Genomic DNA, 20,884 nt, shown 5'->3' on the forward strand with positions numbered 1-20,884 from the left:
ATATACACGGGTGTAAGGCGAGCGAGTTAAACACGATATCACAATGATTTAACTATTGATAACACACTCGTTTTCCAAATTATCTCTTTCTATCTTGTTTTTATCTTTCTCCGGTCGATTAGTTCGTCTTCGCTAGCTAAATACAAGCACCGGACATACTATCTGATGAATGAAGAATTGAAGTTGGATTTGGAAGAAGGTTTCTACGGTGCAAAATACTGCACCATCGAATAGTATTTTTATGTTTATTTTTTTGCCAATTAATTCTTGAAAAAGAGTGGTTGGCATCCCTATTACGACCAACGGACCAACCTAAATCTATTGAATATATCTGATTTCTGCAGTTAATTAAATGCCCCTCCATTTATTATTTCTGAGCTAATCATTAAATTAAAAAAAAAAAAAAAAAAAAAAAAAAAAAGAAGAAAGAAAATCCCCCTATTTTTCTCGCTCTTCTGTTAAGCATGAAACCAACATTATAACTTACTATATTAGGAGTATTAACTAATGTTTAACAGACAAATGATGTCCTAATAATGGAGTTTGTTAGCAGCAAAGGATTAAATAATTTGGTCTAGCCGACACCGTTTTGGAATGTTGTTAATCATTAATATTGAGGCAACTACTGTCTATTCATTTTTCCACAAAAGCCAATTTGATGAATTTGACTTGACGTGAAAAAAATATAATATACTGATATTTATTTATTTGTTTATTTGTAGAAATAAAGTATACAAAATCTAACTACTACCATAGTATTTAGTTTTCAAATATTTTATGACTCTAGTAAAACATTTATTTAACAAATCAACAACTTGTGGGAATGGGATTTAATTACTTGCATTAAAAATAATAATAATAATAAAAATGGTAGGGGCCTTTGATATATGTTTATGGGACTGAGCTCATTTATTTTACAACTAAAATTTAAGAGTAAAAAGCAGTTTACCCCCTAAATTAAGGGTCGTTTTGCACTTTGCCCCCCAAATAAAAAAAAGTTGCACGTTTTTACCTGAACTCGTTATTTTATTGCACGATGCCTCTAAAGTGGAATTTTCAGGCGATTTTAGCCGGAATATTAAACACGTGCTCTGCACGTGAGATTTAAAGGGATAAATTCGTCAACTCACTTATATTATATATTAAATATTAATTAATCATTAAAAAAGAAAAAGAAAAAACCCACCATATATCCTCTTCTTCCCCCTCTCTGTCTCTCTTACTACTCGTCTCCACCACCACCCCATTCTCACATTTCCTTCAATTTCTGCCCGGTTATAAAAAAATCGCAACCAAACTAAAAAAAATGGCGATCAAAAAATCAAACAAGCTTTCCCAAGAAGCGGTGTTGAACCAAATCATGAAGAGATGTTCTTACTTGGACAAATCGACATTTGTTTATGGGTTTTCTGTGAGTTTTCTTCAAGTAATGAGAATTAATCGTTTTTGATCATTTTTTTAATTTGGACTAAAGAAGAAGACCACCGTCTCATCAATTACATACGCTCCCATGGCGAGGGCTGCTGGCGTTCCCTCCCCAAAGCAGCAGGTACAATCTCTTTATGCATGCCTCTGTTTTTTTTTTCAATTTTGGTTCTGTTTCAATTTGTAATTGGGGGTTTTGCTGATTTTAATTAATTTTATGATTTAATTGCAGGATTGCTTAGATGCGACAAGAGCTGCAGATTGAGGTAGATTAATTACTTGAGACCTGACCTAAAAAGAGGCAATTTCACTGATGAAGAAGATGACATCATCATCAAACTCCATAGCTTGCTTGGAAATAAGTACGCCCCTTTTCTTTTTCAATTTTTTTTTAATTGGGTTTGATTGATTGATTAAAGAATGCATTTTTATTTTTAGGGTTTGATTGATTGATTAAAGAATGAATTTTTTTTTCCCGGCATATGGTCTTTGATAGCTGGAAGATTGCCTGGAAGAACAGACAATGAGATCAAGAATTACTGAAAACACATATTAAACTCAATTGATAACACCAAATGCAGCAGCAGCACAACGGAAGAGTCCCAGCCACCGGCGCCCCTGCCTCCGCCGAATTAATCATTTTTTTAGTTTGGTTGCGATTTTTTTAAAATCGGGCAAAAATTGAAGGACTGTGATGAAGGGGCAGAAATTGAAGGAAATGTGAGAATGGGGTGGTGGTGGAGACGAGTAGAGAGAGAAACAGAGAGGGGGAAGAAGAGGATATATGGTGGGTTTTTTTCTTTTTCTTTTTTAACGATTAATTAATATTTAATATATAATATAAGTGAATTGACAAATTTATCCCTTTAAATCTCACGTGCAGAGCACGTGTTTAATATTCCGGCTAAAATCGTCTGAAAATTCCACTTTAGAGGCACCGTGTAATAAAATAACGAGTTCAAGTAAAAACGTGCAACTTTTTTTTGTTTGGGGGGCAAAGTGCAAAACGGCCCTTAATTTAGGGGGCAAACTGTTTTTTACTCAAAATTTAATGTATTAAAGATAGATAATATTAGCATGGGCCTAAAAAAAAAAAAAAAACCGGAATCGGCCAGTTTATTACAAGACCGGATTATTCAGATAAATGCAAATTGGAGAGGTTAAAAAAGTAAAAACAACACTCGATTGGAGTAGCTGCAATAATTAGTGGATTAATTAAAGGCCAAGAGTGAAGGGAAAGCCCGTAGCTGCCAGCCAACTCCCGCCGGAAATAAATCTCCCCGCCGTAAAAGGCTGCGCCTCCGCATCACTCTTCAGCACCCTGAACCCCTTCCACGTAACCCTATTCGCTGTTCCAGCACCGGCGCCGGTGTTCTTATACTCCGCATAGAACAAAGTGTTTAGCGCGAAATTCCCATCCCACTCAAACCACCCCGCCGGATTGATGACGTTGCTTATCTGAGTCTGCATAACGACGGTTCTGGAATATTCCTTCCACGGCCGTCCGAGATACGTCGGAAAGCTGCTCTGGACGGGGACTAGATCGGAGGTTGCGCCGATTCTGCACTTCTGGATGACAATTCCGGTGTTTTGGTTGGGATCGGCTCTGCCTTGTGCGGTGACCATGTTCTTCTGGCCGGGGTTGGGGCGGCGTGCGTGGATGTCGCAGTTCTGCAGTACGGCGGCGGCATTCCCGAAGATGAAGTCTACGGTGCCGGCGATGTAGCAGCCGGTGTAGAACTGGCGGAGGGAGTGGACGTATAAGGTGTCCTGATAGGCAATCATGCCGCAACGGTGGAACGCGCAGAGATCAGCGTTCACGCGCAGCGCCACCGCCTGGTGTTTTGATGGCCCGGCCGAGTTTTGGAATGTCACGTCACGCGCCAGAAACCCGTCGCCCACAACCGCTGCAGCACGAAAACCAAATGAGTACAGTTAAGTATTCATATTAAACTTTATTTTCTTGAAGAATTATAGGCCCAAAAGTTAGCCTGTGAAAAAAGGACTAACCAACAGTGGCGGAATTGAAGGTGGTGCTGCCATCAACTACGTTCCGGCTGCCTGTAATAATGGTCGTCGCTTGTCCATCTCCGACGAACATTAAGTTAGTCTTACTCTTCGGAATTTCCACATTTTCTCTGTAAACTCCAGCTTTTATGCTAATCACATACCTCCTACTGCTTCTCTCCGGCGCCGCCGCCACCGCTGCAGAAACCGTACGATAATTCCCACTCCCATCAGCTGCCACCGTCACATCAGGTTTCACCGTCGATGCCTGAAGCAGCCTCCTATCACCGAACGACAACCAATCCGGCCATTCACCGTAACCCTCCTCTCCAAGCCTCCTTCCGGCCGCCGCGGGAGACGAATTCAATCGGGCCATTTCAGCATCCGCCAAGTTCTTGATTATAGCTAGCACATTACTCACGAGCTTGAAAACGTGTTTCTGACCGGCGAGCAGGACTTTCCAAACAACCTTATCCGCATTCTCATGGGAGAATCCGTCGAGACAAGATTCCTGATTGGTCTGCGCGGCGCTCAAGAGGGTCATCAGTCTTTCCTTGTGGTCGGCCAAAGTATAGTTCTTGAACCCGTAATCTTTCAGCTCCATCTCGCTGTAGCGCAGCTCATCCAGAGTGTCGTCTATAACTTCCAGGCAGTCGTGGAGCGCGCCCTTCTCACGCGCCGTCAGCGACCCCCTCCGTCGGGATCCAACTTTCTTCACGGTGAAGTAGTTCCGCTCCACCGTGTAGATGGTGTAGTTGAGCGCAGTTAGCAGAACATCTCTGCTGCTCTTCATACTGGCAGCCGGAACCGCCGCGGCCTTGATGGTGGAAATGCAGAGCTCCGGATACAACGTGACGGAGCAGGTGGACTTGACCACCGCGTCGTAACTGCTGCTGCGTTTGGCAGCAGCGCCATGGTTGTGGGATTGTACAACGGCGACTGATATAATAACAGCCACCACAAGAAATGAAGCTAATGCCGAGAGGAGGAAGAGCTTGCGGTTACTTTTCGAATGCAAGTTTTCCATAGATACTGAGATAACAGAGCTTGGTCTGAGCTCTGTCGCAGATTTATTACATGGTCTGTATGGATGGGGGGCATTATTGACAAATCATCTACCATGTGAAAACACCTGTGGCTCATTTTTTTTTCTGATGATTTTGGATAGAATCTTACTCAAACATTAGCAACATTTTTTTTTCTGATGATTTTGGATAGAATCTTACTCAAACATTAGCAACATCTATCAACCGTGCTACATATTCAGGTACACTACAACTTCTTTTTGCTACATTGTATTCGGGTAGGGTCTGGTAGAGTGGATACCCATTTATAAGGCAAATTAATTTTTTTTAAAGTAAAAAAAATATATTTGAAGATTTACAATTCCATTATTTTTATACAATGTTTTGCTATTTAATCGAGTTACTATTCATATTCAACCATCAAAAAATGCTTGAAGATATCTGAATTTCTCAATTAATTAAATACCAGAAACATTTATTATATTTCAGCTGTTCCTCAATAATGCTAGTTGCCGGCCGAATGAAATACTCCATCGGTTTCGAATTAAATGTATAAATTGTATAGATCTTAATATCTTGTGCATGCTAATGTATAAGGGCTGATGTTTTGTCCATCTAAATAATTAAAAAAATTGAAGCAACGGACTATAATATGAGCTAACACTAGATTATAGCGTTTAAAAGCGCGTAACTAAATTAAGTCTGCCATGGAAATGGAATCCCACTTACTAAACAATTAATGAGGTTAATTGGTGTTCCACCTCTTGCCAACTGTGCACCTTGGTAATGAGAGGATGCTGACTAATATACTCCGTCTTGCACCATGGATACGAATTCTCATAATCGAAAAGAAGAACCTTAATTCCATTTTCTGCACACTCAATTGCATATCTTGGATTATCATCAATGAGTACCTTTGCTCCCAATGATCTGATCAAAACAGGGAAATTGTTTAATCGGAAAACGGTAAAAGTAAAAAAGGAAAAATGGAGGTGGTTAGAGAATATGTATATACTTGCAAATTTCCGATTTTGGCCTGGATGGTTGTCCATCCAAAGCGAAGTGATTGCCAAAATGAATCTCTAGAAACAGGCCTGGATAGTGTTCCTCAACCCACTCAATTGTGTGGTCCTTAATTGCATTTTGTCGGGACCTGTGTGTAATTTTCAAATAAAGCTATGTTAACTTTGCGATTAACTAAAGAAAGTTAAATCAAAGTTTGGTGCAGGATACTTACGTAACTATGGACAAGTTGCAGAATTGGGATAACTTGTGAAGAGACTTTCGAGCACCTGGAATTGGATGAATCCCTTTCTTGAAATAATGCGTCTTGAAGAACTCGTGAACACGGGTATCAGCTGTCTCAAGGAAAAGGGGGACGATTTTATAAATGAAATCGTAAACTAATTAAGGAAATAAAGGAAAAGGGACGATTTTACACGAATAAAGGAAATACCTTCACCACGCGAGCAATTCCATACCTGCAAAAGGCGAATCGGGAAATGCATAAATTAAATGTAATTCCACCTCATAGAAAACAAAAAGAACAAATAGAACAATTATTGTACTCGGTTAATACATGCAACAAATGCAGTTTAACATATCCATTTGGGAACTTAGTTCACACAACAGGATGGTCTACCAAAGAAAGCTGTGACCAGAGGAACAAGCGCTCAAACTAAGAAAAACAAGGTTCCTATATATGCTTTCTGCCAAGTGACGTTTGATCGTTACTAACATGTATGATGTTATTCCAAGTGTATGAATTGCAGTACCGACTACTACGGAATATGGCTCAAGGGGAGAAAGCCCCATTCTCACTACATTACTAGTCTAACTTAAATCGACTTGAATATGTCGAGCTAGATTATTGTTATCGTAAACTGATACACACACACACACACACACACACACACACACACACACACACATATATATATATATATATATATATATATATATATATATATATATATATATATATAATCGGTTCATGGTAGATTGTAAGTGTTGGAGTAAGAAAACCTCCAAATCTACTGAACAAACACAAGGAAAATAGAGCCGAAAAGATACGAGAAACGATAAGCATTTCCCATCACGAAAACTATAAAACCGGAAACAACAATTGATGCATTCATGTATTCTAATGTGTGTACAATATCATTCTGGTAAAGGCTAATAGGTTCATAGGTTGTACCTTGAAAAATTCATAGACATGGTACTCGGAAATCGAATGATTTAAAGAGTAGCGGTCTGCGATGAACCGATTGACGGCCGATACAAACTTCCCAAGAACTGTCCACAAAATAACAGGCAAAGCATATATAAACATAAACAGGATCACTCAAACACAAATAAGCATTTCAACATCCATAAATAAATAAATCCTGCCAACCATTTTCAAACACATGACAAAACAACCCTAAAAAACAGTACCAAGTAAAAATCAAATACCTTCATCAACATCAACTGCAACAGTGATTTTCTCCGTCAAGGGGCGGTGGGGAACTCCGTTACAACTTCCTCTATCAGCAGCACCTTCAACATTGAAATCCCTAGAATCGCACAGTAGCTGCGAGGGGGAAGGGCCGCACGCCCTCGCTCTCTGCAATTCGTTCTTCGAATGATTATCACTCCGCAAATTACTTCGATGATTTTCGGAGGAGCAACCCTTGAGCCTGAACCTGCTGTTAAATAACCTTGCGTTGCTTACGTCAATGGCAGATGAAGTAGAGGCGTTGCCGGAAAGCCTTCTCAGAGACGACATCTGCAAATCCCTTTGCCCACTGATGAAATTTGCCGCCGCCGCCGCCATAGAAAAAACCCCCAAAACGGAGGGATCGACAAATTGAATTTATGTTCGACGGAATTGATAAAAGAGTTTGAATTTTTCCAAATACAGTTCCGTAGTTATATGAACAGCAGCAGAAGTGGAATCAATTTATAAAAAAAATAATAAAATAATAATAAAAAATTGGAATATATTTTTGAATAATGTTTTTTCACAAGGCATTGATATACGAAATATCTTAAGTTTCGAGTTACAAAACGAATTAAATCCTAATGCGGGAAATAAAATAATATTTTCTTTTTTCTGGTTGATATTTTTGGAAGTTCCCTTTGTTTTGAAAAATTGAAACTTTGCAGTTTGCACCCTTAAATTTGGAAATAATGATAGAATGCACCCTCCAATTAGAGTGCAAAGTGCCAAGAAAATGTAATTGAAGGGTAAATTATGTCAATTTTTCAATTTAAGGGTGTAAAGTGTCAATGGCATGTAATTTAAGGATGTAAAGCGTCAATTTTCCCTTAGTTTTCCCCATATTTTGTCAAACTTCAAATGATAAAAGTTGTTTCAGTTTTAATAATATATTTTTTACTTTAAATTTGATCATATTCAAGTCTAAATTTCGTAAAGCTTATAATACATAATTTATAGTTTATAGTTCTTTAAGTTAACTTTATCATACAAGTTAAATTATAAAAAATATGAGAAAACATTAATCAATAAACATTGCCTACAAATTTGAAGTTTTATGTTATCCAAAATTCAAAATGTAACCTACTATTGCGTAATTTTTTCACCTGACAAATCCAAATTAACTGATTCAAGTTGAATTAGAAAACTAACTCAAATAATTACAATTTTCTTGATTTGAATGTTGCTAAAATCAAATTAGAAAATGGTCGAAATCATAGTCAAGGTCAAAATAGTATCAATAAAATTGTAACGATAATTTTTTTAGCATACAACTCAGCAAATGATAAATTTTTAACCTAAGGGATTACAAAATTGGATTATAAAAAAAAAAAAAAAAACTAGAAAAATACAAAATTTGGTAAGGGAGATTAATTAATTAGAAGCCAAAATTGTAACCACTCAAAACCAGCACCAATCGGCCAACTCATCTTTCCGGCAGACGATGAATCCCCGGAGCTTCTGTCGTCGTTCATTTTCGGATCCACCATAATTTCGAACCTGCACGACCCGCCCTGAGGATCCGGATCCGTTTTCGTGATAACCGACAAATTATGAAACTGCTCACAGCTCCCACTCTGCTGGTTCATGGTCTGGAAATACTTATTGAACGCATACGAAGCTGTGCCTCTAGCATCCAGACCCGAACACGATGATCCGTACGAAAGACTCGTGCAATCCACGTGCGTGGCTGCGTGCATGCGTATTTCACGCTCGGATCCAGGTTCGGGTCGGAAACGCTGGCGTCCGGGTCCATGATGCACCACTGCCGTGGCAAATACTGGACCCCCTTCGCCCCCGTAAGATTCTTCCCGCCCCCCAAATCGACCGGGTATTTCACGGTGCCGTCGAGGTTGAACAAACCCCAGTGGCGCTCGAAGTTTCCGGGCTCGATTCCCTTTGCGTCTTCGTCGATTAACGAAAAGATATAAATATCCGGGAGAGTTTGCCGTTTCGGCGTGCCTTTGCCCTGTTTGATTTTGTTGATTAAGCCCTGGTTGAATTTACGTGCGAGCGTTGGACTGGCTTTGGGATCGCCGTCGGTTGGCCAGCCGACTTCGCCGACGATGATCGGAAGCGACGGGAAGCCGTTCTTCTCCAGGGCCCATACGAGGGTGTCTAGGTTCCCATCCAGCGCGTTCGTGTAGACGGCGCTGCCGTCAACTAACGGCGACGGTGTGCCGTCGAAGAACGCGTAGTCCATCGGGAAATTGGGGTCGTAGAACGTAACTGGCTAAGAAATGGGTAGATGTTGACCGTGAGTGCGCCACCGTTGTCGTTCAGGAGTTTGACTATGGAGGCCATGAGATCCTGGATGTCGGCCCGGAATATTCCGCCGGAGGGCAAGCCGGTGTACGACTCGAAAATGTCGGCGTTGAGTGGGACGGTGGCCTTGACGGTTTTGCTCAAACCGGCGTCGTTTAGAGCGGCTTGAACGTTTTGGAGCGCCGGAAAAGTTACGTTTGTGAACGAGTTGTTGTAAGATTTGAGCAACGGTTCGTTTCCCACGGCAACATATCTAGCAAAGATTAATCATTACAACTTAGAAAAATTGAATGAAAAATTAATAATTAGATAAATGAATTCATAAGAACACTTCAATTAATAATTGATTGCCTTATGTCAACTTTTTGGGATAAATAATAGGAAACATTTTTGGAAACCCATTGTTGGGCAAGTTGAGGGCTACTTGCAAATGATGCCAACATGAAATTCGGAATTCCGACCATGACTTGTATACCGGATCCGCCGAGGGCACCCAACGCCCTCGCGTCGGGTACGAAGAGTTTGACTTTGTCGAACCCGTTTTCTTGCATTAAATTTACGATTATTTCCCCGGGGAGAAAGTGTGTCGTTTGTGTTCCCAAGTTGCAACCAAGGCCATCCACGTGGGTTATTTGTCGCCCGATGATAACGAATACGAATAAGACTATGACGGACGACATGTCACCGAAATCCATGGTGGCCGTTGGATCCAAATCCTTACTTGCTTCTCTTCCCTATATATTCACACATTCGAGTGTGTGTGCATGGTCTCCTCCTGTAAAAACAAAATTATGGCGTTGCAAGATGGAATATAATTCATGAGATAGTTTTTAATTAATTTAATGGGTTTTTGTAAGAAAGTTAGTTGAATAGTGAGGCACTCCATCAAAATAGGCTATTACTAAGTAAGGACATCAAAATAATTTAACTAAAATTAATTTTCATATATAAAGACCTATATATATATATATTACCAGAAAAAAAGGGGTAAGAAATTTCATTTCAATGATTTTTTTTTTGTGCTGACTTGGCGATACATGTGGCACTAAGTAATCTATAGCTCGATGAACTAGCTAGTGGCGGAGCCAATATAGGGCCATGGCTCTCTCAACAATTCTCGAATTCATATATTTTATGTAAATTTTTTTTTTAAATGTGTGTTTAATGATTAGCATTATAAAATAAAAATTTAGGCGCGACAAAATTGAGAAAATAAATAAATTATGTGCTTGATCAACAAGGAATTCGGTTACAGTTCTAATTATATTATAGCAGCATAGCAAAAAAAAAAACAGATTATTCTCTTCTATGAAAAAGAATTAATGCTGATTTTATTTATGCTCTTAGTCACAAATTTAGATATATACACAGCCGTAAATCTAATAATAATCAATGGCCACATGATCAAGGAAGCAGATCATCTCCGAAGAAATAAAGCATTTGCTCCACCGGCCAGCTAGGCGGCGGTGCTGGCGGCAGAAAGGTGGTCTCGGCATGCAAAGAAGCCCGGCAGAGCGGGCATGTGGATTCGTAGGCGATCCACTTCTCAAGGCAGTGCTTGTGGAAGACATGGCTGCAGTTTCTGAGCTCCCAAACCTGACTCTTCTCCCTCAGACTGTTTAGGCAAACCGCGCATGATGATGAATAAACATCTTCCCGGTTTTCGGCCGGCAGCCTGTGCTGGATGCTTCCGGCCGTAGTTAAGGAGAGATTGTTCGTTATTCTTGTTAAGTTGTCTGAAGATGACGATGACAATGATGACGTGGAAGATGAAGACGAGCAGCAAGAAGAAGAAGAAGAATCGGAGGAAATTAAGAGATTCCTAAGATAGGAGTACAAGATAAATCTTATCACTGCAAATATAAGAAATGCTTCACACAGCACAAGTTGATGATCGCTACTCATCATCAAAGCCATTGTTGTAGCAGAAGATATATATATATATATATATATGTATGATGAATTGAAGGGAAGAAGTTGTTGATTGATGAATGATGAATCATTATTCAATTAATCATAGCTATATATAGATACTCAAAGTTCAAAGGAAAATGGATGACGTCACTGGATGAAGTTTCCTTTTGAATTGGTATATCTGCTTTATGATGTATATATGTAAAATATCTGCATGCAATAAATTAAAGAAGAAAAAATAGATTATAAAGAAGGGTACTATAGTTATAGTGTAGTGACGTGTACTGCATGGCCACTTACTTTACAAAGCAAATATATAAAAGAGGGTTTTGTGTTGAGTCGGTAAAAAAGAAACAGCATTTTTAACACACACAAGAGATCTGATCGGTAGCAAATATATAAAGAAGGGTTTTGTGTTGAGTCGATCGTCGGTAAAAAAGAAACAGCATTTTTACGTACACATTAGAGATCTGATAGCAAATTAATTGATCTGCGTATATATATTTGAAGGTCCTTTCTGATGGAAGCAAGTCGGTAGAACAATATTTAAAGGTCACGTTTCTAAAGAGATGACAAAGCTTATCCAAACTATAAAATTAAAGTTTGCTTTTTTTTCTTTTTGTGTGTGCATGGGCAGATTTTAGGTCAAAAAATTGAACACTAAAAGATTTGTGGGGATATATGAATTATATATAATAGTACCTTATCGGCACCATCTTTATTTGAATTTCTATTGGCAATTATGGAAAGGGCTTTTTCGGAATTAAGAATTAACATACCCCCTAATAGTATTGTCTCAAAGAATCTTGCCAACTTTATTGTCTAGATATTGATATTGATATTTCTACGACCCAAAAAAAGAATGGATAAGATGGGTGATATTTTTCTTATATTATTCAAAATAATAAAAAAAAAATAATGGTGGTCCCAACATCACAAACATAAATATTAATATATAATATATTAGGGTAATTTACGGCCACACCCCTGTGGTAAGGTCAATTTGTAATAAAACCATTCATGTTTGGGTAATTACAATCAATCCCTCAACTATGAATCTTCTTACACATCCACCATTGCGATGTTCATATTAAGTGGAATCTGAAATATTGTCAAGTTTGTACCCGTTTTCCTATATTCCAACTTCACATTTTGAAACAAGATGATCATAAGGTGTGACTTGTAAATATCAGATTGTGGTGCATCTGGAAATGTGTTTTGGTACAAAACGAGTACAAACTAGTGAACGTTCCATGAAATCTAGAAGAACATGTTGAATTTGACACCGTAAGATGGACGTGTAGTTGATGATGGTGGGTGATTGCAATTACCCAAACATGAGGAGTTTTTTCATAATTTAACTTTATTTCAGGGAATGACCGTAATATACCCTAATATATATATAAGAGGATTATTTTTATTTTCTATTATATTATCACCAATTTTTTTGGCATAATTTGTAGCAATTTGGAAAGGATGATATAGAACCATGCACCTAATATTTCTTTTCTATCAGATAAATTGATGTAATTAATTATAAATATATTTAATACAACACTGAGTACTTAATACTGAATAGTAACAAATAAAGGGTTTAATTTGAGATGGATGATCTGCAACTGTTTTTTTGTTTGTGGCTGCAAATATACAACGTTGCTCTTACGTCTCTCGTCTTTCTATGCAGCGCAACACATTTATTTATATTTTTAATTTAATTTGATAATTAAATTAAAAATATATACATTCAATTTCGCCTCTTTTCATTCTGCTCTTACTTACCCCCTTTTGCATTATGATTCCCTCCACTCGAATTCTCCATACCCAACTCACCAACACCGATTCGTGAAAAAAAAAAAAAAAAAAAACTCGCCGGAGAATTGTTCTCGGCTCGCCACAAAGAATTGAACAATACGGAGAACTGTAATTTTCGTAAAAAAATAAAAAAAATAAGTGAGAAAGAGTGGAATCTCTGCTTGGGGGCATTCATACTTGATGTTTAGAAGCAAAAATGTTGCGGCCCGAATTTTCGAGCGCCAGATTTCTACCCCTGCTCCCGGCACCAGTGTACGTTTTTCTTCTCTCTGGCTTTTATTTTAATTTCTCATTTTCTCGTTATTTTTTTTTTTCCTGTTCTGGATTAGGTTTAGCATTTTGAAATTTAGGGCTAGATCGGTTCGTTCGACTGAATTAGGGCTCGTGTTTCGTGTATTGGGAATGCTTTATTTGGAATTTGGGTTTAATTTTGAGTTAGGTTCTGGAAAACTAACTACAGTATAATTGCTTTGAAATAATTGATTTTACAAAGTTGTGTGATGAGGGATGATTATAATTAACCCTATTCTACTACTACATTGCCGTTACGAAATTTGTGTGGTTATCGAGTGATTTGAGTTTATGTTGCCCGTATGCCTCTGCAGCTGAACACATGGTGCCAAATGGATAGTAGGTACATAAACAAAACCCGTGTCGTAAGCTTTAGTGAACTCGGAGTTAGTTTTTAGAATGATGAGGAATATGCATACAAATGTTGATGTATGAATCTTGGGTAAAAACCACTTTCTTGTTATGTTAATTTTAAGGGGCGAATGTGGAATATAAAGAATTCGTGGTGGATGAGCTTCAAAATTTCGTTACGCAGGTAGGGGCAGAATTGGAAGTTTGAACTATGTTTGAATCTTCTTTGATGAAACACAACAGATTAGCATATTGAGCTTATAGTTATACTATGCCATTGTTCATCATTTTTACTGACTCTCCTAGGTTCACTGTGCCAGAAGATTTTACGAGAACATAGTTCCAAGTCATACAATATTCGACATCGAATGCCCGGACATTCTTTTTCGTAAATTCAGCGACGATGGACAGTACCTTATAACCTTCAGCAGGAACCATCAGGACCTCATAGTTTACAGGCCAACTTGGCTGTCGTTTTCTTGCAGAGAAAGCAACTGCCACAATCAAGATCTTCCTTCCAAAGCCAACAAATTCGAGAGCTTTTTCACCCAATTGTACAGTGTCACTCTCGCTTCGAGCGGCGAGCTTATATGCAAAGACTTCTTCCTCTACACGGAAAAAAATAAATTCGGCATATTCGCGACTTCAACTCCACAAATCCACGATGCGCCAGCTGTCGGAGGTGCTATCCAAGGAATCCCGTCAATTGAAAAAATAACATTTCACCTCGTAAGGTCTGCATTATGTTTCTTCCAATTCTCAGTTTGGAAACACTATGGAACTTTATATGACTAATTTTTTAATTTAATTTAGATTGGAAGATGGGGTTATACTCGACGAGAGAGTTTTCTGCAATGATTATATCAATTTGGCGCATAGCATGGGTGTTTTCTTGTACGATGATTTACTAGCTATAGTGTCACTCCGTTATCAGAGAATTCAAATTCTTCAGATTAGAGATTCTGGGAATCTTGTTGATGTGCGTTCCATTGGAGAATATTGCCGTGAAGATGATGAGCTTTTTCTCAATTCCAGTGCTCAGGCAAGTGGTACTGTCGATTTTTATTTATTTATTTATTTTTAAAATTTGATTGTACAGAGTTGAGAAATTATATGTGTTGGTTTGATGGGAAATTTTATAATTAAATCGCAGTCTATGTCAAGTAGAACTGATAATGTAGCGAATGGTTCGGATCATATACAGCATATTCCAGAAGCATCTTTTTTGAGTGGTTTGAAACAACGCCTTCTCTCCTTCATATTTCGAGGAATTTGGAATGAAGAAGATGATCCAACATTGGTAAGTTGTATAAATTGAGATGAAAACCGTAGAGATTCTTTAATTTCATTTTTTTATATTATTATTTTTTATTTAATGGTTACCAGAGAATGCAATGCTTGAAGAAGAAGTTCTATTTCCATTTCCAAGATTATGCTGATTTGGTTATATGGAAGGTAGGAATCGTAACTATTATTCGAATTCTCACATATACTGAGTGTGTTATTATTTTCTATTTAGTTACTTGTTTCTATATGCTTTTCGTAAATCTTATTTTTCGTTTAATAATTGAACCTTTTGACAAATAGTTGATTATTTTGCACAGGTCCAATTCTTAGACCGCCATCACCTATTGATCAAGTTTGGCAGTGTCGATGGTGGGGTGAGTCTTCTTTTATTGCTTATCCCTCATAATATCTCGAGTTAAAAAAATTGCCCGTATTTTAATTTTGAATGCTGTACATTTTCAACGGAAGCTCGTTACTAATTTATATTTCCCGGTGCGACAGGTGGGACGAAATACAGATAATCACCCTGCATTCTTTGCTGTATATAATATGGAGACAACAGAAATCATTTCTTTTTATCAGGTCCGTTTGTACTTCCTTCTTTTTGCTAGTTTTAAATTGTTTGTGACGATTTTGACCCCCTTTTTTTCCTTATTGTAGAACTCAGCGGATGAGCTTTATACATTGTTTGAGCTGTTCTGTGACCACTTCCATTCGTCATCAAAGAATTCATTTTACATGAACTTTTTATCAACTCATTCAAACAACATTCATGCCCTCGATCAGTTAAGATGCAATAAAACTAAAGCTACCAGCTCCCCTCAGGTACTTCTTTTGAATAATTTTTTTTATTTTATTTTTAGTATATTTCGGTTTTTCACTGATAATATCAATTTTAATTTTGTGTCTGTTTTATCCCGGAAACTTCCACTAAAAATGCCACACTTGTTATTCTTGCAGTTTGTGAAACAGATGTTAGCAAGTTTGCCTTTCAATTGCCAGTCACAGAGTCCTTCACCGTATTTTGATCACTCCCTTTTTCGATACGATGAAAAGGTTCAATTCTCGTCTCCAATCTAATATAATATCTATACATAATTAGATAATAATGGTTTCTTGCACATTTTCCTTGTTCTTGAAAGTGCCCGCTCTTTTTTACTGAAAATATATATTATTACGCTGTTATCGATAATCGTTAGGAATATTGAAAACTAACCTTTGAGCAATTTCTTGCAGTTGATTTCAGCAACTGACCGACACAGACCGTCTACTGACCATCCCATCAAATTCATTTCAAGGAGACAGCCTAATATTCTTAAATTCAAGATCAAACCAGGTAACTCAAGCTTTTGTCTCGGTTTTTTTTTTTTTTTTTTTTTTTTTTTTTTTTTTTTTTTTTTTCCGTGTGTATGGATTGTTCGAACTGAGAATAGGAATTCTACATAAACTCTGTAGGACCCGAATCAGGAAGTGCTGATACACGGACGAAGAGGATCTCTTCGTTTATATTTCATCCAATTTTGCCACTAGCAATTTCTGTACAACAGACCCTATTTTTGCAGCCTACAGTTGTAAATATTCACTTTCGTAGATAATAATCATTTCCATCAAATTTTATACTAATTTCAATTGGTGATGGATTCTTAGGTACGTAGTCTGAAATAGAGACGAAGAACGAACTTGTACATTTTTCATGTATTCCGTACATTTATACCCAATTGATCTAATTGTTGCTCGATTTCGGCCGTGACTGAAAAGTAGGGTAGTGTTTGTTTGAGCAATTTCAACAATCCACAAGCAGCAGACAAGCATTTAGAAATTTTAATTTTACACAAGAATTACTTACGTATACAAATGAAAAAATTGCTGCTAATTCCCATTATCCCTCCCATGCTCTTATGTATATATGTAGTGTAGTTATAAAAAAAAAAAAACAATTACATTGGATATTAAACGAAAATCAAGAAATAAAAGCTCAAAGAATTATTAGGCGTTGCGTGGTAAGATTAATATGGAATGACGGGGGGTGGTGGGGATGCGTAGGGAACTCCTGTTACTGGAGGCAGCGGAATGTTCTTTGGTGGTGAGTGTTTGTGCGGTGGTGGGGATGGTGGTGGAGTTGTACACTCGGGAGGTGGTGGAGGAGGAGAGGATGGAGGCGGTGGGGATGAATATACGTATGGTGGCGGTGGAGAGTGCGAGGGTGGGGGAGGTGATTTGTATACGTATGGTGGAGGTGGCGATGGTGATGGTGGAGGAGGTGATTTGTATATGTATGGTGGTGGTGGAGAGTGTGAGGGTGGCGGTGGTGATTTGTATACGTATGGTGGAGGCGGCGATGGTGATGGTGGAGGAGGTGATTTGTATACATATGGTGGTGGTGGAGAGGGTGAAGGTGGCGGAGGTGATTTGTACACGTATGGTGGTGGAGGAGAGGGTGAAGGTGGTGGAGGTGATTTGTATACATATGGTGGTGGTGGAGAGGGTGATGGTGGTGGAGGTGATTTATATACGTATGGTGGTGGTGGAGAGGGTGACGGTGGTGGAGGTGACTTGTATACGTATGGTGGTGGTGGAGAGGGTGACGGTGGTGGAGGTGATTTGTATACGTATGGTGGTGGTGGAGAGGGTGACGGTGGTGGAGGTGATTTGTATACGTATGGTGGTGGAGGGGACGGTGAAGGTGGGGGAGGTGATTTATACACGTATGGTGGTGGTGGAGAGGGTGGTGGTGGTGATGGTGGTGGTGGAGAGGGTGGTGGTGGTGATGGTGGTGGCGGAGAGGGTGGTGGTGGTGATGGCGGTGGTGGAGATTTGTGGCGTGTTATTGGCGATGACTTGTGCTCGGGTGGTGGTGGCGGTGGTGGCCGATGGTGAGTCACCGGAGAGACTTTGTGAGTAGGTGGTGGTGGTGGTGGCGGTGGTGGCCTATGGTGAGTCACCGGAGAGACTTTGTGAGTAGGTGGTGGTGGTGGTGGCGGTGGTGGCCTATGGTGAGTCACCGGAGAGACTTTGTGAGTAGGCGGTGGTGGCGATGGCGGCGGCGGCGGAAGTCGAGTCACCGGAGAGACTTTGTGAGTGGGTGGTGGAGGCGGCGGCAGTCGAGTTACCGGAGAGACTTTGTGAGTTGGTGGTGGTGGTGGTTTGGTTTTTGGTGGAGGAGGACGTGATCTAATAGTTGGCGACATCTTAGATGACGGCGGCGGAGGTGAAGGCGGCTTAGGGCGGGGAGTGGGCTTTGGCCGAACGAAGCATTTCGACTTGCTGCAATCGTACGGCTTAGCCGCATCGGAGGAACACTCTTTGGCAGATCTCTGGTTACCCTTATTCGCCAAACAGTTCTCACTTCCGTTGAATTTGCTGCACTGCGCCGCCTCCTTTGTGAAGTAATTGTAAGAGTAGGTGAAATTCTGCAGCCGCGGCAGCTGGCAAACGGCGGCCGGCACCTCCCCTGTGAAGCGGTTGTGCGCCACGTTGAGCTGCTCCAAACTCCTCATACGAGTTATCTCCGCCGCCGGAAGTGGGCCCTGCAGATCATTGAAGCTGACGTCAAACACCGTTAGCAATTTCAGCATCCCAATCTGCGGTGGCAAGCACCCCGTGAGATTATCGTTCATCAGAATCAGCTCGTGCAGAGTCTTCCCCATCTTTCCGATGCTCGCCGGAATGCAACCGCCGAGGTTGTTGTTGGCCAAAACCAGCACAGAAACCGGCGAGTTACCTAGATTCTCCGGTATACCGAACTTGAACCTGTTATCGTTCAAAAAAATGGCGTCCATTGGTTTATCGAAGATACTGGTCGGAACACCTCCCTCAAACTCATTAAACCGGAGATCCAAAAATTTCAGAGAAGGCAAAGAGAGCACCACCGTCGGAAAACCGCCGACGAACCGGTTGTTACTGATATCCAGCTCGAATAGAAGCTTCAACTTTTTGAAGCTCTGTGGGACCACACCGCAGAACCGGTTCGAGTTAATGTGGAAGAGAGCTAGATGAGTCAGCAGGCCGAGTTCTTCGGGGAGGTATCCGGCGATGTCGGCGTGGTTCAGGTCAACTCCGGCGACCACCGTCTCGGAGGCGTTGTAAGGAGCGGCGGCGCAGAAAACTCCGGCGTACGAGCAGACGTGGGGCCCCGTCCAGTTGGCGGTGAAATTGAACGGATCGGAGAAAATGGCTTGCTTCCATGACTGTAAAGCAATGTAGGCTTGCCGGAGGCTAGGGTTTTGGAAGGTGAAATTGTTGGCATTACTTTCAATTGTGGCTAAATCGATACCCTGATCGGCGGCTGAAGCAATGGAGATCTGAGAGAAGAAGAGGCAAACGAAGAGAGCTGCAATGAGCAAGGGAGAGGGGCGGCGCCGCCGCGAGGCTGGCGGCGTTGGCCCTCTATTGGATAAGGGACTCATTGGGAGGGAGAAGTACTAATTTGAATACATTCAGAAGAAAAAAAGGGATGAATTTGTAATGGAAACAGAGAAGAGTGGTTCCAGCTGGCAATCCTCTTTTTTCTTTTTTCTTTTTCTTTTTCTTTTTCTTTTTTTATTTTAATTTTAATTTTGTAAATGAACAATTACAATTAGCTGTTTGCTAGTTGGCTCAAGTTATTCCTCTCATAAACCACTACTTTTATATATTGAAATAATTATAAATTAATTAATTAAATATTAGTTTAATTAATATTTTTAGGGAGGGGTGACTTATTTTTTTGCGTGTTGGTTTGGTACATAACTGTGTGTAATGGGAGACCACGAAGTGTATTTTCATGAAATCAATTTTGGTTTTTTTCGCCATTTTAATATTATTATTATTGAAATTAGAATAAGTTGTCAATATAAAAAAAAATCAATCAAAATTCTGGAACATGTGTACTATTCAAAGAATAAAAAAAAAAATGTTTATTTTAGCAGAATCCCATTATGACAAGACAGCACGTTGCCAAGAAGAATAATTTCGAGAGTTGTTAGGGAGAGAAGATAAAGTTATAATAATAATAATAAAAATTAAATTAATTAACTTACGAATGATGATTAAGAGAGGTCAAAGTCAGCCGCACTGCTATTCTTTGTATGATTGTCGAAATAAAATTAGGTAAAATAAGATTAAATAATTTAATGTAAGTTCAATTATTTTATTATTCAAAATGTCAAATAAAAATGTTCTAAAAGACAAGATAAATCATGATAATATAATATTTGCGAATCAATTCAATTCGGTGATTTATTGAAGATATAAAACATCAAATAAAGTCTAATTATTTAGTTAATCATAGCCGATCTTTCCAACTAAATGAGTTCTTAGTGATTTAGTTCTCTAATTTGTTCTATTTCAATTTTAATCAGTTCAATAATTCTACAAAATTTAAGGGATAAAATTCCTATTAAAGCAAACTTATGAAACTAAAATTACATTTATTAATTTCCAAAAAAAGAAGGCCACACATACGACAAGGTCAATAGTCAATGGTTACAGAATCTGATTGAAAGATGTTGCATTTATTTATCTTGCATATATACTTGTGTATGTATAAAAGGAAAAATTAAATAATAAAAGAGAGAGACGACAGTACTCCTGTCTGAAATGAATGAAGAGTGGGGATCTTATCTGAACCAATCAATTATACTTTTCAGACATAAACTTTACAAACGAGAGAGAGAGAGAGAGAGAGAGAGAGAGAGAGAGAGAGGAGAGATAGAGAGAGAGAGAGAGAGAGAGAGAGAGAGATTTGTTTATGTTTATGTTGTTGTTGGTGATGATTAGGGTAAGCACGATGTTTCAAGAACTTTTCAGCTCGAATATATAATTTCTTAGTATTGTTTAATATTCAGTGGGACCCACTCAAACTTCAAACCGCGTAATTTGGAAAGGGCATGCAATTGTATAGCTTGGGATTAATGTTTCCTAGTGTCGATTAAATATAGACTAGTCTACTCTCCTTTTCAATCATTTTAATTAAATAATAATAATAGTGATTAATCATTAATTAATGACGTGCACATCCTTCTCAGGATAATAATCTGCAATTGAGTTT

The 20,884-nt window shown here is 39.0% G+C and overlaps 5 protein-coding genes, 2 long non-coding RNA genes and 1 pseudogene across 12 annotated transcripts; 3 read left to right on the top strand and 5 right to left on the bottom strand.

Annotated features, from left to right (window-relative positions):
* Positions 1–1,211: 1,211 nt before the first annotated feature.
* LOC105967992 (uncharacterized) lies at positions 1,212–2,435 on the top strand. Of its 2 annotated transcripts, none has more exons than XR_016035083.1 (4): positions 1,212–1,549; positions 1,658–1,787; positions 1,864–2,212; positions 2,309–2,435. It is a non-coding gene; the product is annotated as an uncharacterized LOC105967992 (long non-coding RNA). The 2 variants fall into 2 exon arrangements; XR_016035082.1 differs by having other exon boundaries at positions 1,215–1,549; positions 1,922–2,212; positions 2,309–2,433.
* Positions 2,436–2,472: 37 nt separating this feature from the next.
* Positions 2,473–4,876, bottom strand: LOC105966820 (pectinesterase). Its single transcript, XM_012991398.2, has 2 exons — positions 3,436–4,876; positions 2,473–3,332 (listed from the first exon to the last, which is right to left on the bottom strand). Exons 1-2 carry the CDS (start codon positions 4,457–4,459, stop codon positions 2,641–2,643), a joined length of 1,716 nt encoding a protein of 571 aa, XP_012846852.2. The 5' UTR covers positions 4,460–4,876; the 3' UTR covers positions 2,473–2,640.
* Positions 4,632–6,242, top strand: LOC148766664 (uncharacterized). Its single transcript, XR_016035084.1, has 2 exons — positions 4,632–4,699; positions 5,676–6,242. It is a non-coding gene; the product is annotated as an uncharacterized LOC148766664 (long non-coding RNA).
* On the bottom strand, positions 4,995–7,519 carry LOC105966813 (uncharacterized). Its single transcript, XM_088827124.1, has 6 exons — positions 6,912–7,519; positions 6,655–6,752; positions 5,914–5,938; positions 5,695–5,815; positions 5,473–5,610; positions 4,995–5,387 (listed from the first exon to the last, which is right to left on the bottom strand). Exons 1-6 carry the CDS (start codon positions 7,270–7,272, stop codon positions 5,186–5,188), a joined length of 945 nt encoding a protein of 314 aa, XP_088683250.1. The 5' UTR covers positions 7,273–7,519; the 3' UTR covers positions 4,995–5,185.
* A 634-nt stretch (positions 7,520–8,153) lies between these two features.
* Positions 8,154–10,011, bottom strand: LOC105967936 (glucan endo-1,3-beta-glucosidase 5-like; annotated as a pseudogene). Its single transcript, XR_016034759.1, has 2 exons — positions 9,553–10,011; positions 8,154–9,454 (listed from the first exon to the last, which is right to left on the bottom strand). The product of XR_016034759.1 is annotated as a glucan endo-1,3-beta-glucosidase 5-like (transcript).
* Positions 10,012–10,492: 481 nt separating this feature from the next.
* LOC105968006 (uncharacterized) lies at positions 10,493–11,185 on the bottom strand. Its single transcript, XM_012992595.2, has one exon. It carries the CDS (start codon positions 11,116–11,118, stop codon positions 10,606–10,608), a length of 513 nt encoding a protein of 170 aa, XP_012848049.2. The 5' UTR covers positions 11,119–11,185; the 3' UTR covers positions 10,493–10,605.
* A 1,545-nt stretch (positions 11,186–12,730) lies between these two features.
* Positions 12,731–16,594, top strand: DET1 (light-mediated development protein 1 / deetiolated1 (DET1)). 4 transcript variants are annotated; one of them, XM_012992698.2, is made up of 11 exons: positions 12,731–13,179; positions 13,876–14,303; positions 14,383–14,611; positions 14,723–14,869; positions 14,956–15,024; positions 15,174–15,230; positions 15,358–15,438; positions 15,517–15,681; positions 15,817–15,912; positions 16,093–16,192; positions 16,312–16,594. In XM_012992698.2, exons 1-11 carry the CDS (start codon positions 13,108–13,110, stop codon positions 16,449–16,451), a joined length of 1,584 nt encoding a protein of 527 aa, XP_012848152.1. In that variant the 5' UTR covers positions 12,731–13,107; the 3' UTR covers positions 16,452–16,594. The 4 variants fall into 4 exon arrangements, with proteins under 4 accessions (XP_012848152.1, XP_088682246.1, XP_088682245.1 ...); XM_088826120.1 differs by having other exon boundaries at positions 12,820–13,179; positions 14,774–14,869; XM_088826119.1 differs by having other exon boundaries at positions 12,893–13,179; positions 13,890–14,303.
* A 73-nt stretch (positions 16,595–16,667) lies between these two features.
* LOC105967935 (uncharacterized) lies at positions 16,668–19,401 on the bottom strand. Its single transcript, XM_088826118.1, has one exon. It carries the CDS (start codon positions 19,260–19,262, stop codon positions 16,863–16,865), a length of 2,400 nt encoding a protein of 799 aa, XP_088682244.1. The 5' UTR covers positions 19,263–19,401; the 3' UTR covers positions 16,668–16,862.
* Positions 19,402–20,884: the final 1,483 nt, after the last annotated feature.

The sequence above is a fragment of the Erythranthe guttata genome, chromosome 12 (assembly GCF_056151865.1).
Source record: "Erythranthe guttata isolate IM_541 chromosome 12, IM_541, whole genome shotgun sequence".
In the NCBI taxonomy this organism is placed as follows: Eukaryota; Viridiplantae; Streptophyta; class Magnoliopsida; order Lamiales; family Phrymaceae; genus Erythranthe; species Erythranthe guttata.

Bases quoted from the DNA above. Each gene is read 5' to 3' on its own strand.
- DET1 (XM_012992698.2), top strand. From the start codon at position 13,108: ATGTTTAGAAGCAAAAATGTTGCGGCCCGAATTTTCGAGCGCCAGATT. The intron at 14,304-14,382 runs GTCTGCATTATG...AATTTAATTTAG, and splicing joins ATAACATTTCACCTCGTAAG to ATTGGAAGATGGGGTTATAC. The intron at 15,025-15,173 runs GTAGGAATCGTA...TATTTTGCACAG, and splicing joins CTGATTTGGTTATATGGAAG to GTCCAATTCTTAGACCGCCA.
- LOC105966813 (XM_088827124.1), bottom strand. From the start codon at position 7,272: ATGGCGGCGGCGGCGGCAAATTTCATCAGTGGGCAAAGGGATTTGCAG. The intron at 5,939-6,654 runs GTACAACCTATG...CGCCTTTTGCAG, and splicing joins ATGTCTATGAATTTTTCAAG to GTATGGAATTGCTCGCGTGG. The intron at 5,816-5,913 runs GTATTTCCTTTA...TCCTTGAGACAG, and splicing joins GAATTGCTCGCGTGGTGAAG to CTGATACCCGTGTTCACGAG.
- LOC105968006 (XM_012992595.2), bottom strand. From the start codon at position 11,118: ATGGCTTTGATGATGAGTAGCGATCATCAACTTGTGCTGTGTGAAGCA.
- LOC105966820 (XM_012991398.2), bottom strand. From the start codon at position 4,459: ATGGAAAACTTGCATTCGAAAAGTAACCGCAAGCTCTTCCTCCTCTCG. The intron at 3,333-3,435 runs GTTAGTCCTTTT...TTCGTGCTGCAG, and splicing joins CTTCAATTCCGCCACTGTTG to CGGTTGTGGGCGACGGGTTT.
- LOC105967935 (XM_088826118.1), bottom strand. From the start codon at position 19,262: ATGAGTCCCTTATCCAATAGAGGGCCAACGCCGCCAGCCTCGCGGCGG.